We start from the raw sequence: 13,954 nt of genomic DNA on the forward strand, positions 1-13,954 counted from the left end.
ATGTCGCAGGACCAAGAAAAGATCTCCTCCTCACCGGCCCCTATCAAAGTCCCAGTCAAATATGGGGAGCTCAGTGTCCTGGGGTATGAAACATTCATTTGTTGATATTCATTGAATAGGCTCTATGCACAGCAACCATATTGGAAAGGGATTGGGCCTCCTCCTTACTTCCATGCATTACTGTCGGGCAGAAACCTTCCATGTTTCATTTTTATTATTTTTTGTACATTAATGCCCTACTACGTTATCATACAAAAGTGTCACACAAAAGTAAAGAAAATAGCCAATCTACAAGCTCACAGGGTGTCACAATGTGACGCATTGTGAACTTGTTGATCGGCTGTTTTAGCTATTTTGTAAGATGTTTGAAAGTGGTTAAGTTTGTCTGTTGGTTACTGACAAGTGCTTATGACTTCATAATAACTATAGATATGTTTTACTGAGAAAATAGTGTTTCAGACATGTCAGGTTTGCACCCGACAGTGACGATATTGTAGTTTGAGTGTGAATTATGAGCTTGTAAATCGGCTACTTTCAAAAGATTTTGTATACATTTTGAACGTTCCAAAGATCTGAACCGAAACTAAACGTGTCACAAGCTTGCTTTATTAACCACAGCGCTCCCACCACGGTTTCATTTTGTCTTCACAGGTACAATGGCCTCCTGCCCAACGGGGACGAGGACAAGACGCAAAGCCACTTTGCTTTGTGCCAGAGACCCAAGGCCAACGGTGTGAAACCAAGCACTGTACGCAATCCACAGGCAGATAAGGTACAATCAGTGGTGGAAGAAGTACTCAGATTTGGGACTTTAGTAAAAGTAACAAAACCATACTTTCTAACTTGAGTCAAAGTTCAAAGGTATTGGCATCAAAACTATACGTATTTAGTATCAAGATGCGAAATGGCTACTTCAGAATCATACACCATGTTATAGGACAATAATTATTGGTCATTAAACGCCTCACAAGCTCATTCAAGCTAGTAGATCTTACATGATTAACACTCCCCCAGGCCTTAACTATGCTGTCGAGTCTTAAGTCTTAAAGGAGTAGTTCACCCAAAAAGTTGCTTATTTTCTATCAATTATGAAACATTGAATTCATGGAGATTTGTTTGTTTTTGTCACATTCCTAAGCCAATAATTTGATGACCGGTTGTCTCTCTGGTAGGAGACTCAAAGGGTCATCAAATTATTGGCTTATAGCCTCTACACACTGTACGATATTTGACCCGATTTGGCTCTCGGGGATATTTTTTGGTGATCGCCGAGAAAACCACCGATCTCAGTTCAGATCGGGCGTTCCTCGGCGAGGTGTTGATCGCGCAGTGTGTAAGGTACTCCGAGAAGAAACACCCCGATAAATTGCGCTCGGCGAGCGGTTCCCGATAATTTTTACTTTTCTACCATGTTGGATATTTGGGCTTGTCGGATCCGATGAGAGCCGTGCTACACCCAATCAGAGCAATTGATAGAGTGAGCGAGCCTGCTCAACGATAGAGGAATAGGGGCTTGCAGACAGAGAGAGAGAGAGAGCTGTGTGTGTGTGTGTGTGTGTGTGTGTGTGTGTGTGTGTGTGTGTGTGTGTGTGTGTGTGTGTGTGTGTGTGTGTGTGTGTGTGTGTGTGTGTGTATCTCTGAACAGTATTGCCAGGTTTTGCGCGAGAAATAAGCAACCAGGTCTATGAAAACAAGGCTGCATGAGCACTTTAAACCTATATACAAATAAAATAGCCGATCTACAAGCTCACAACGTGTCGCAACTATTTTCAAAGAAAAAAAGCAACATTAAGAAATAAAGCCAAATAAGCAACTACACTTTGGAAATAAGCTAAAAAGAAACGCAACCACCAATATTTTTTACAAGCAACTCGCTTATAATAAGCAGACACGGCAACACTGGTTGACTTTTGAAACGTTCGTTTCAGAGAGGGAGAGAGAGAGAGAGAGAGAAATACAGAGAAATTGAGAATGATTTAATGTCAATCATTAGCGTCCTGTCTCGCGCATATATCACGGGAGCCTTTCACGTTTTCGTGAGACGTTTGGAATAAAAACAAATGTATGTATTGGGTCGGGATCACGTCATGGCGAAATATCTTGGAATCAGTGAACCCCTGTCGCCGACCAATCAATCGTGCGAGAATCCCAACAATATATTTAGCCCGATTTCAAGAGAGAAACTCGTGCAATGTGAAATGCTTAACGATCTGTTCACTCGCCGACCATTTCAAATGTCGGGCAGTGTGTAGAGGTCTTTAGGAATGCGACAAAATCAAAAAGATTTCCATGAATTCAATGCTTCATGGTTGTGTAATTGATAGATTTTTTTTGGGTGAACTAGCTCCTTTAAGTGTTTGAGTTCAGTGCGACGATGCACGATTGCGCATAAGATGGTGGCGTTATTACTTGATTTCCACCTAAGACCTGGAAATATGACGCACACAATATGGCCCTCAGAGTCATAAGGGTTCATTTGGAATTCCTGGAACCCCCTCAAGGACTCCTGGGAAAGTGCTAAAGTACCACGTGACATTCAAAAATACCATGTGGTTTCTCCAGTGACAGCAGTACCGAAGTACATTGACAAGAGTAGTACTGTACTTAAGTATTTTGTTTCTGTCCCTGTACCTTACTCAAGTATTTATTTGTATTTGAGTATACTTGACTCCACTGCAAGACAAATATTGTACTTTTATCTCCACTCCACTCCTACGATAAATTAACCAGAGCCCTATTTCATATATTGAAAATAGCTGATCTACAAGCTCACACTTGTGAGCTTGTACATCTGCTATTTTCACTATTATATTGACTTTTTAATTTATGGAAAACATTTCAATTGTTTGGAAAAAGTCTAAATTGCAATGTTCTTCTTTTCATTTTTTTTTTATACTTAAGCAATTTTTAAAAGCAAGTGTTCCATTACTTTAACTCAAGTACAAATTTGACAGAACAACTTAGCCTGCTTGTAGTTGAGTAATATTTGAGGAGAATCTATGCTCTGACTCAAGCACTGAGGTTGAGTCCTTTGTCCAGAAGTGGATGTTTCTAACAGTGAACTTCTCTGTGTTCCATAGGCTTCCATCAGCACCATGAACCTGCACAGCATATGCTTCAAACTCTCCCAAGCCTCCATGGTCGTGATGGAGTACACTCCTGACAGCAATACGGACATGTTTCAGGTCTGTAGGATCCATTATGCATACATTATGTTTTGCACTATATAAACCAGCGATTCACAACCTGTTGGCTGTGAGGATATTGCAAGTGGGCCCCCAAATAATTGCCACTAAGATTGTATCGATAATATAACCAATAAATATAACAATAAATATATCCACTGATTCAAGGTGGAACACAATCGATTGATTGATCATTCAAATTAACATGCTCTGCTGTGAACATGCATGATATATTCTGATAGTTATAGAGTGTTTGTTCAGTAAGAACCCTGACTCTCTAACTCTTTAGTAAAAACAACATATATTTTCACCAGAAAATTAGCAGACATAATTGGAACTGCTGATGAATGCTCTTCTCTCCTGATTGGAGGATATAAGGGGGGTTAAGTGTCTTGCCAGGAATCAAACCTGGCACCTTTGTTTCCCAGGTGGCCTCTCTACCCATTCAGCTATATCCTATAATGATTAAAGGGATAGTTTTTCCCCATCGATTAGTCACCCCATGGAGACTTGAACTCATGGATATTTTTTAATTTTGGTCGCATTCCTAAGCCAATAATTTGATAACCGGCAGCGGTTCCAGTAGGGGACACCACTGCCTACCGGTCCGCTGGTCATCAAATTATTGGTCTTAGGAATGCGACCAAAAAAAAACAAAAAACATCCATGAATTCAATCCATGGGGTGACTAATCGATAGAAACAAAGTTATTTTTGGGTGAACTATCCCTTTAACTATAATGACACGCCCAAAATAGGGACACTAGGGTGAAAGTGGTTAATACTGTGTATGTAAACAAGCAAATAATGTGCAACCCCTTGTGTGTTTGTCTATAACAGATCGGGCGTTTCACGCAGAGTCCCATTGACTTTGTGGTGACGGAAACAGTGCCCGACGGCCAGTCGGTTCAGGACACCATCTCGCGCTTCGCCTGCCGCATCATCTGCCAGAGGAGCCCGCCCTATGCCGCGCGCATCAACGCCGGCGGCTTCGACTACTCCAAGAACATCTTCCTGGGTGTAGGTTATGAAATGTCAGATGAAATGTCTCATACACAATTGTGTCTGTGTGTGATGAATCCATTATGAACATATGCATTCAAAATTAATACCTGGGAAATAGGCAATCACAGCGCGTTGCAATGCGATGTGTTGTGAGCTTTTAGATTTGCTACTTTTGAAAACGTTTTAAATACTGGACTTTTACTTGTAACATAGTATTTTGTAACTTGTATACAGTATTGTACTTGTATTGAGTATATTGCTGCTTTTACTTAAAGGAGAATTTTGGACTAAGTTTTTCTTTCCTTTTCTATGATGTTATGATATCTTAGGATGAATGGTACAGTAGAAATTTTTCATAACTCCATCCTGGGTCCGCCACAGCTTAAAACGTGCGCGGATAGGCCTTGCGTTAGATCAAATATTTTTTTTTAGATCTGACGTTCATAGTGACAGAACAGTCAAAAAAAAAAAAAAAAAAAAACAGAAGTCTCGCTAGACGAGATTGAAATCTCGAGATTTCATTCTCGTCTAGCGAGATTTAGGTTTTTTTTTGTTTGTTTTTTTGTTGCATTGTGTTCTGTCACTATGAACGTCAGATCTAAAAAAATATATATATATGTGATCTAACGCAAGGCCTATCCGCGCACGTTTTAAGCTGTGGCGGACCCAGGATGGAGTTATGAAAAATTTCTACTGTACCATTCATCCTAAGATATCATAACATCATAGAAAAGAAGAGAAAGAAAATCTTAGTCCAAAATTCTCCTTTAAGTAAAAAGAAAATTGGATTCTTTCACCACCTTCCTCCCCCTGCAGGAGAAGGCAGTTAAATGGAAGACGCCCGATGGACAGATGGACGGACTGACCACCAACGGCGTGCTGGTGAGGCACCCGCTCCATGGCTTCACTCAGGGCTCCATGAAGCCCGGCCTGTGGAGGGAGATCTCGGTGTGCGGCAACGTCTTCATCCCCCGGGAGCCCTCCTCGGCTCAGCAACAGGGGAAGATGGTGAGGATTATACAGTACTAAACCATACCCGTGGGGGAATATGCGCACATGAATTGGCAACCCAGGAGCCAGCGAACAGAAAAAATGCTAATAAACAGCTGAAATTTGGGGCAAGCGAAAAACGGGCTTCGCTGTTCCGTGCACGTGGTAATGGTGAATGGCTGTGTGCAAATTCAGATCAGTTGCTTCAGCCACTGAGGAGAACCGGGCAGAACAGATTTTGGGCTCACTGCACAGAGCTTTGTCGAATTATAGGAGGATACATACAGTACATGTTCACAACAAACAGTACACATGCACAGACACATGATCAAAACTAAATAAATCTAGATAATAGTTGGCAGTGCACATTTTGTGTGAAATCAAAGTGTAAAATATGCTACGGAAATCAGAGAGTCACACAAACGACGATTTAGTGCACCTGCATGTCTCCCTTTGTATATTATTATATATATAGATATATAAACGCTTTTCTTAATCGCGTCACATTTGATCAGAGCCTGTCACATGTGTGTAACGTGTGTAATTGTGTGTAATTGTGTGTAATGTGACTGGTATTCCTGCTGGTTTTGTACGATAGAGATGGATGTTTTTAACTCATTAATATTAACATTAATGATGATAAGGGTAATAATTATAATTATAATTATAATAATAATTACAATTATAATAATAATAATTATAATCATTATTATAATGTGCACGACACTTTAGAAGACATCGGAAAGGGACATTTCAACAGATTTATTGGCATGAAAATAATCTTTTTGGTGTAGAGTAGTGTAAATATTTTGCATATATTTCATATTTCTGTTTGTGTGGGGGTCAGGGGGTTAGGTCAGGGGGTCCAAGAGACCCTTATTACATTCTCTGTAGGTACATTTTATATTTGCATGTTGATTTAATTTATATCCTATATTGAATTCCTCCACGGGTCTATACTTTCTCCCCTCCCTTTTTCCCTCTACACCAAATCCAATATGAATGCTGGGGTTCATGGGGTCATTATCAGCTAGGCCTAACCATGAATTTATTGAGTTGTAACCCATGTAGCCCATGTTGGGTTTTGCCATTTTAGTTGTATCGTAGAAATTGTATGAATGTATATATTATTGATTGATTTATGTATTTTTATTTCTATGTATGTATTTGCCCTCCCCCAAACACATTTGCACAAGCACTCAAAGTACCACGATATGGAAATAAGCTCTCAAGCTTCTTCTGTTTAGTTTGATCCTTTTGACAAATTATGAACAAATATATGTTCATCATATATCTCTGCTGTCGGGCAGAAACCAGTTAACAACAAAATGAAAACATTTCAGGAAATGGGTTAGGGTTGAGACATGAAGGGTGTTCAATAGCACTGATTCATCAAAAGAATTATAATTATTAATTATTAAATAGCTGAAAAAATGAGAAATGGGTTTCTGCCAGGCAGCGACGATGCATTCTCGTCTACAAAAACATCAACCAAATCTTATGTTCTCCGTCCAGGTGGAGAGTGAGTCTCAGGAACTGGTGGACGGCTCGCTGATCGACCTGTGTGGTGTGACCCTCCTTTGGCGCACGCCCAAGGGCCTGGCGCTCATGCCCACAATCGACCACCTGGAGGTCCAGCCCCAGGAGCTTTACGCCAGGCGGACCTGTTTTGTTTACAAAGCCCCAATGGTAAATTTGTTTATATGTTCTCGCAATAATTTGAACAACTACTAATCATCAGCTATAAGGATGGTGACAAGCCCCTAGGTGGAAGCGGATGGCCAGGAGCACGAGTGTCACATGTGCCGGGTGCGGGCCCCTACACGCATAATGACATAGACATAATGTTGTGCAATAGAGCTCATACTGTACAATACCATACTTTGCATGTTGTTGAAATGAAATAATATGACTGTGTTCAACAGGATGGTGCTGGCATCTTGAAGGATCCACAAAGAGGTGAGACATCACATTTCTCTATTTGTAAATGGTTTGTGATCCGAGTAGTGTTATTGAAACAGGGGCTTGGTTCATGACAGAAGGCAAGAGTTTATGCTAATCAACAGACATCAGAAGGGTGGCCAGAGCTCTAGCTCAATTAGAAGTGTGGCATCCTGTGAGTCCGAAGGCCAAGGGTTCCATTCCGGGTAGAGGTGTCCATGAGTGGGGTTCTTAACCCCTAATTGCTAAATATGACCACCTCAGCTGGGTCAAGCTGAGGTGATTATTATACAGCACCATGACCTCCAATATTGACCATGAAAGCAAAATGGCGGCGCTGCATAGCTTATTTCATATTTAAAGTAGTGTTAGTGAAACGGGTACTGTGAACGTGTGGATCAACTATATAAAAGGGGAAATAAATAGCCGATCTACAAGCTCACAACAACATCTTTTTGGTTGAGGACGATGATAATGAGGATGATTCCTGTCTGGATTACAACACTCTCTCCCTCTGGGTGGGGGGGGGGGGTGTGTGTGTGTGTGTGTGTGTGTGTGTGTGTGTGTGTGTGTGTGTGTGTGTGTGTGTGTGTGTGTGTGTGTGTGTGTGTGTGTGTGTGTGTGTGTGTGTGTGTGTGAGTCACTCAGTGAATGATATTTAGTGAATGATGTTTTACTGTCTTGTTCTCTCATCAGATGTGTGTGAACTCACACTGGATCCAGACACAGCACACAGAGAGCTCTCTCTGTCTGAGAACAACCGAAAGGTGACACATGTGAGAGAGGATCAGAAGTATCCTGATAACCCTGACAGATTTAAAGACTATTTACAGGTGATGTGTAGAGAGAGTCTGACTGCATGCTGTTACTGGGAGGTAGAGTGGAGTGGACAGGTTGAGATAGCAGTCACATACAAAGGAATCAACAGACAGGGTGATGACAGTGAGATGGGATACAATGACAAGTCCTGGTCTCTGTCATGTAATGGTGATGACCCGCACATTGTGTGGCACAATACGGAGTTCATTGACCTCCCAGTCAGTCCCTCCTCTTGTTCTGGTAGAGTAGCAGTGTATGTTGACTCGCCTGCTGGCACTGTGTCCTTCTATACAGTATCCTCTGACACACCGACTCACCTGCACACCTTCCAGTCCACATTCACTGATACTCTCTATGCTGGGTTCAAAGTGTGGGGGTCTGACTCCTCAGTGAGTGTGTGTCAGAGAGAGGAGGTACAGTAGCATCCTGTGTCTTAGAGGAACACCCACACTCACAAAACATGCAGTAATCCTGGTCTCTATACTGCCTCCCCCTGGTCAGCCGGGGTGCCTGATGGAGGGGAAAGAAACTGGTTGGAATAACGTGTTCCTTCCACACGCTACGTCCTACCCGGGAAACTCCCCCCTGTCAGGTGATAAGAAGCGGCCTGCTCACTCCTCATGCATTGAAGGAAGCATGTTCAGGCTGGCAGAGTGAGAGTAGCGCCCAGGATTACAACTTAGGCATTGGCACTGGGTGAAATAATGGGTTACAACATTTGTGGGATAAAAATGTAGAAGAAAAAAAATCATGCATAGAGTCAATAAGACATTTATTATCTGGCTTTTTTTTTTTTTAAACTCTGTCATATGAACTCCATCATATATGATATAAAGATGCTCTGATTCTCCTCATTCATGTGGGAGAGTCTTGGTTTTGGACGTCTTCTTACTTGTAGAAAATGTCATGATTGATTGATTAAATATTGTTTTGATGCAATCACTCACTATGCTCATATTTGTATTACTATGTCAAGTTGAGTTGGACAAGAATGTCATGACTGCTAATGATGTACAGTACATGGTTATGACAATAAACTTCAACTTGTTTCATTCTCTTTGAAAAGCTCATCTGTTCATTATTTATATTTTTTATATATAACTAAGAATTGTGATTAATCACCTCATGATTGTGTAAGATTTATGCAGATTTTGACTTCAATACCCCAAGGTTCAACATTATTTTATTTGTCCCTTATTGCAGTGGTTTTAAAACTTTTTCATGTCAAGGACCCCCAAATGAATATGTATTTGGTCGCGGACCCTGATCAAAATCTTTAGTCTGAAATACTCAGTTAAAGTTACCGTGACATACAGGAGTGAAGCCTGCGGCTTCATTTGACTCAACGCGGGAAGCTCACCCGGCCCGGACATGGAAAGGATTGACAGATTGATAGCTTCAATGATATATTAACCAAATATGAGAAGAGAATACGGAATTCAATAAATTGGTTTATTCAGAGAATGCATTCTGAGACATACAGAGTAAAGCAACAGTTTACATACGGTCAGTAAAAAGTCACTCCCCTCAGGGGAGGGAGAGAGTAGCCTGGTAAAGCCCCTCCCTCCGGAAAATCTCATTTACAAATTAGATTTCCGGAGGGAGGGTTTACCAGGCTAGGGAGAGAGAGCTTGGTACATCATTATAGAGAAAAGAGCCTGTTCTCTGACCATATCTTTCTGTACCAGGCACCTGGCCAGCACAGGGTTACAATAATATGACATCATCTTTTAGTAGGTTGATAAACACAGTTTCAGTTTAAGGTCAAAGTAGTAACTAGGGTAAACGTACAATATTTTCCCCTGAGATGTAGTGGAGTAGAAGTAAAAGTATTGACAATTGGAAATACTCCAGTAAAGTAAAATTACCTCAAAATTGTACTTAAGTACAGTACTGGAGTAAATGTACTTAGTTACTTTACACCACTGCGAGAGAGAGGGGCTCGAGTTGCAAAGCGAGTGTGGTTAATTCAGCCAAAATCTGTCATACGCGTTTCAAATGGTATTATCGTGTATCGGCTGGTGGCATAACTTAACAGTCACAAGGAATTTCTAAACATACTTGTGTGGATTACGGAGACATTTGAATGAAGTCTTGATCGGGGACGTGCTGCGCACTTCTGGATGTATTTGTGTCAGACCGTCAGACCGGAGCGGCTTGGAGTGGCAGGCGGTCCTTGAGTAAATGTACTTTACACCTCTGTCGATTGGTCTATCCAGTTGAAGTCTGTATCACGTCATTAACCGCGTGGAAGGTAAATTTCTATTATAACAAACCCTCCAGCCGCCACAAATAAAATATGCAAACAAAGACAATATAAATAGCTTTATGAGGTTCAAACAAATGAACAAAAATGCATATTTTTGCGCTGCAAATGAACATATTTATTTCAGCCTGTAACAGACAGCAACACACAGTGGTGTTAAGTAACCAAGTACATTTACTCAAGTACTGTACTTAAGTACAATGTTGAGGTATTTTTACTTTACAGGAATATTTCCAATTTTCAGTAAGCTACTTTTACTTCTACTCCACTACATCTCAGAGGCAAATATTGTAAGCCTACTTTTACTCCGCTACAATTATTTGAAAACTTCAGTTACTACTTTGTAGATATAGATTATTATCACAAAACCACATTAACCACTTCAGCCCTATACTTTTCGGCCATTCAAAAATAGTAGATCTATAAGCTCACAGATCCTGTAGATCTGCTATTTTCAAATATTTGTATTCATGTCATACATGTGATAACTTGTGAAATGGGACATTCTGCATAATGAGTAGCCTAGCCTACTTTCTAGTTTTGGTACTTTATTTTGATACCAATATTTTTGTACTTTTACTCAAGTACATGAGTACATTTCCAACCACGAGATCAGTCCCAGGGACCACCATATAATATTTCTGGTGTTAAAATGTTCCAAGTTGTTAACATTTTGTCAAAAGTTTTTGAAAATAGCAGATCTACAAGCTCAAAACGCGTTGTGAGCTATATAGGGTTAAACTGCTGGGGACCCACTGGAACACTCCCAAGGACCTCTGGTAGTGAGTCCCACGGGCCGCTTAATGGCGTTTGTGGAGGACAGTATGTTGCACAAAGACTCTGGGATTAGTCACATGGGAGAAGTTGTGACAGAAGATGAGGAGCTGTCACCATCACTTGAGAACTTTATTGTGCTTACATGGCTCCGCCTCCTGCATGATGACCTACCCAGACTTGTGAAGCAGCGGTATGGCACAGAGCTACGTTCACGGACGCTCGCATCCATTAAGCCAGAGATTTCACAAGCCCTTGATTCCCTATTAAATGAACTACAGGCTTCAGAGGAGGCAAGGGCTATGCGCACAGCTGTTTCCGGATTCTCCAGGTCTAATTCTAGATTTTCTAGCTCTAGATTTTCCAAGCCAAAACAGATGAATCATGTTCCGAGGAGGAGCGTGTGCCCTGGTGTGTAAGGAGGCCAGAAGGCCTGATGAACATTTCTTGAGCAAATGCCCATTTCTGCCCCCTGAGGACAAAAGGTTCATGGCAAGGACACGGCAGGTTACAGGGGAGCAGAGTGAGTCTGAGGACGAATCAGACAACTTCGCTGGTGGAGAGATGACTGCAGCCAGCGTTGTTCAGCGGGTGGTCATCAAGTCATCATCACCGTATCTTGACACCTTTCATGGACATCGAGCTGTAAGACTCACTATTGACAGTGGCGCAACAGGAAATATGATGAAGGCATCATGTGCCACAAGACTGGGCGTCACCGTCACAAAGACCACACAATTGGCCCATCAGGCAGACGGCTCGTCCCCGTTGAAGGTATTGGGAGAGATAAGAACATGCTTTCAAAGGGCCGGGCACAACCTCTACTTTGAAGGCCTTGTCGTGGCGAACCTTGATTCAGACATCTTGGCTGGGATCCCGTTCATGGTGAAGAACGACGTGTCGATCAGGCCAGCCAAACATCAGGTGTGTGTGGGTGAAAACACCTATTATTATGGCACCCAGCACAAAAGCGATAGACATGTGGTGCGGCGTGCACATGTACTCAGTGCACCTGACAAGTCTACAGTGTGGCCTGGGAAGTACATCGAGCTTGATCTGCCAGCCGACCTCTGTGACGTGGATGGCGAGTTGGCTGTTGAGCCGCATGTTGATCAAAGACACGCACACCAATGGCTTGCCCCAGTGTTACTGCACGGCGTGGCAGGGAAGATCCGAGTCCCTAACTTCACCAGGGAACCGCAGTTGATCCAGAGACATGACCATGTATGCCGTGTTAGAGCTACGTTTGCCCCATCATGTGAAAATGTTCCAGTAGTAGTCGAATCTCCGAAGTCTGGCCTTGTGTCCAAATCTGCCCCCTTTTCTGACCTTGTAGCTTTGGATCCAGACAACATTATGCCCCCGGTCATCAGAGACAAGTTCTGTGTGTTGCACAGAGAGTTTGACACTGTGTTTGACCCACAATTCAAAGGATACAATGGTGCTGTGGGACCCTTCCAGGCCAAAGTGAATATGGGGCCTGTTCAACCCCCACAGCGTAAGGGCAGGGTCCCGCAGTATTCCAGGGGTCAGTTGCAGGAGCTTCAGGCTCAGTTTGACACTTTGGAGCAGATGGGTGTCTTCAGAAAGCCTGAGGATGTTGGCGCTGCAGTTGAGTACGTGTGTGGTTGTCATGGTAACATGGTGTCATGGTTACTTAGGTACCTGGAGATCCAGGTGCCCGTGATTATTGTACCGTCATTTCCTCCAGTAAATGTTTGCACTGCAAAACCTCTCGTGTCTGTGACTCTCCTTGAATGTATCCCTTTACCTAAACTGGCGTAGCCCAAATTGTAAAATAATGCTTTTTAGCTCAAATCTAAAAATGACACAGTTCCAGGTCTTAATGGGTTAAAGCGTCTATTTATAGACCGGCTATATTATAGCCATTGAAAACTTTCACTGTTAGACCAATTATAACCCCGTTTTAGACTGAGGTCTAATAGCCGACTATCTGGCTCACTGGGGTGTGCAACAACTGAACATTGTGTGTATTGTTTGGACAACAAGGTGATAATGTAATTGACATCAGAGTGTAAAGAAGGAAAGTCAGAGTCTAATGCAGATAAGGGAGTGTGAAGTATAGTGCCAAATTGGGTCGAGCAATTAGTACATGAAGTGAAGTGTGTGCAAATTGTGCTTTTTGTGTGTTAACAACTGTGAAAAACTGTATATTATGATATCATTATAAAAATAATAATAATATATATGTAACCAAATGGACTTTTGAAACGGTTACTAAAAACATAAACTACTGACTACGCCAGTTGGAATTTCACCAACAACCAATTAAGGTTTTAACTTTAGAAAAGGAGGTTCCTGGTGCATTTTGAGATGACTGCTATTTCTGAATCTTTTTTCACACTGGTCACAATGGTAGGGCTATTCTCCTGTATGAGTTCTCTGGTGAAGTTTGAGTCCACTGTTTTCACAGAACCCTTTCCCACACTGCTTGCAGTGGTAGGGCTTCTGGCCTGTATGAATTATCTGGTGACGTTTAAGATGACTGCTTGTGATGAACCTTTTCCCACACTGGTCACAGTGGTGGGGCTTCCCTCCTGTATGAATTCTCTGATGACTTGTGAGCTCACTGCTTCTGCTGAATGATGTCACAGTGGTAGGGCTTCTCCCTTGTATGAATTAACTGGTGTTGTTTGAGATTATCGCTTTGGGTGAACCTTTTCCCACACTGGTCACACTTGTAGGGCTTCTCCCCTTTATGGATCATCTGGTGACGTTGGAGATTACCTCTTATACTGAATGATGTCCCACACTGGTCACAGTGGTAGGGCTTCTCCCCTGTATGAATTCTCTGGTGTTGTTTGAGCTCACCGCTTGTGCTGAATGATGTCCCACACTGGTCACAGTGGTAGGGCTTCTCTCCTGTATGCCTTCTTTGGTGTATTTTGAGATCAGTGTTACATATGAATCTTTTCCCACACTGCTCACAGTGGTAGGGCTTCTCTCCTGTATGA

At 42.1% G+C, this 13,954-nt stretch overlaps 1 protein-coding gene across 1 annotated transcript; it reads left to right on the forward strand.

Moving 5' to 3' along the window:
- Positions 1-8,361, forward strand: LOC308081275 (E3 ubiquitin-protein ligase pellino homolog 1-like; the record flags this gene model as incomplete). Its single annotated transcript, XM_080457661.1, has 8 exons — positions 1-83; positions 652-772; positions 3,081-3,185; positions 4,025-4,204; positions 5,006-5,197; positions 6,695-6,868; positions 7,105-7,138; positions 8,000-8,361. The coding sequence occupies 8 exons, from the start codon at positions 1-3 to the stop codon at positions 8,359-8,361; spliced, it is 1,251 nt and encodes a 416-aa protein (XP_080313787.1).
- Positions 8,362-13,954: the final 5,593 nt, after the last annotated feature.

This window comes from Gymnoscopelus braueri, assembly GCF_963280865.1.
Source record: "Gymnoscopelus braueri genome assembly, contig: SCAFFOLD_136, whole genome shotgun sequence".
In the NCBI taxonomy this organism is placed as follows: domain Eukaryota; kingdom Metazoa; phylum Chordata; class Actinopteri; order Myctophiformes; family Myctophidae; genus Gymnoscopelus; species Gymnoscopelus braueri.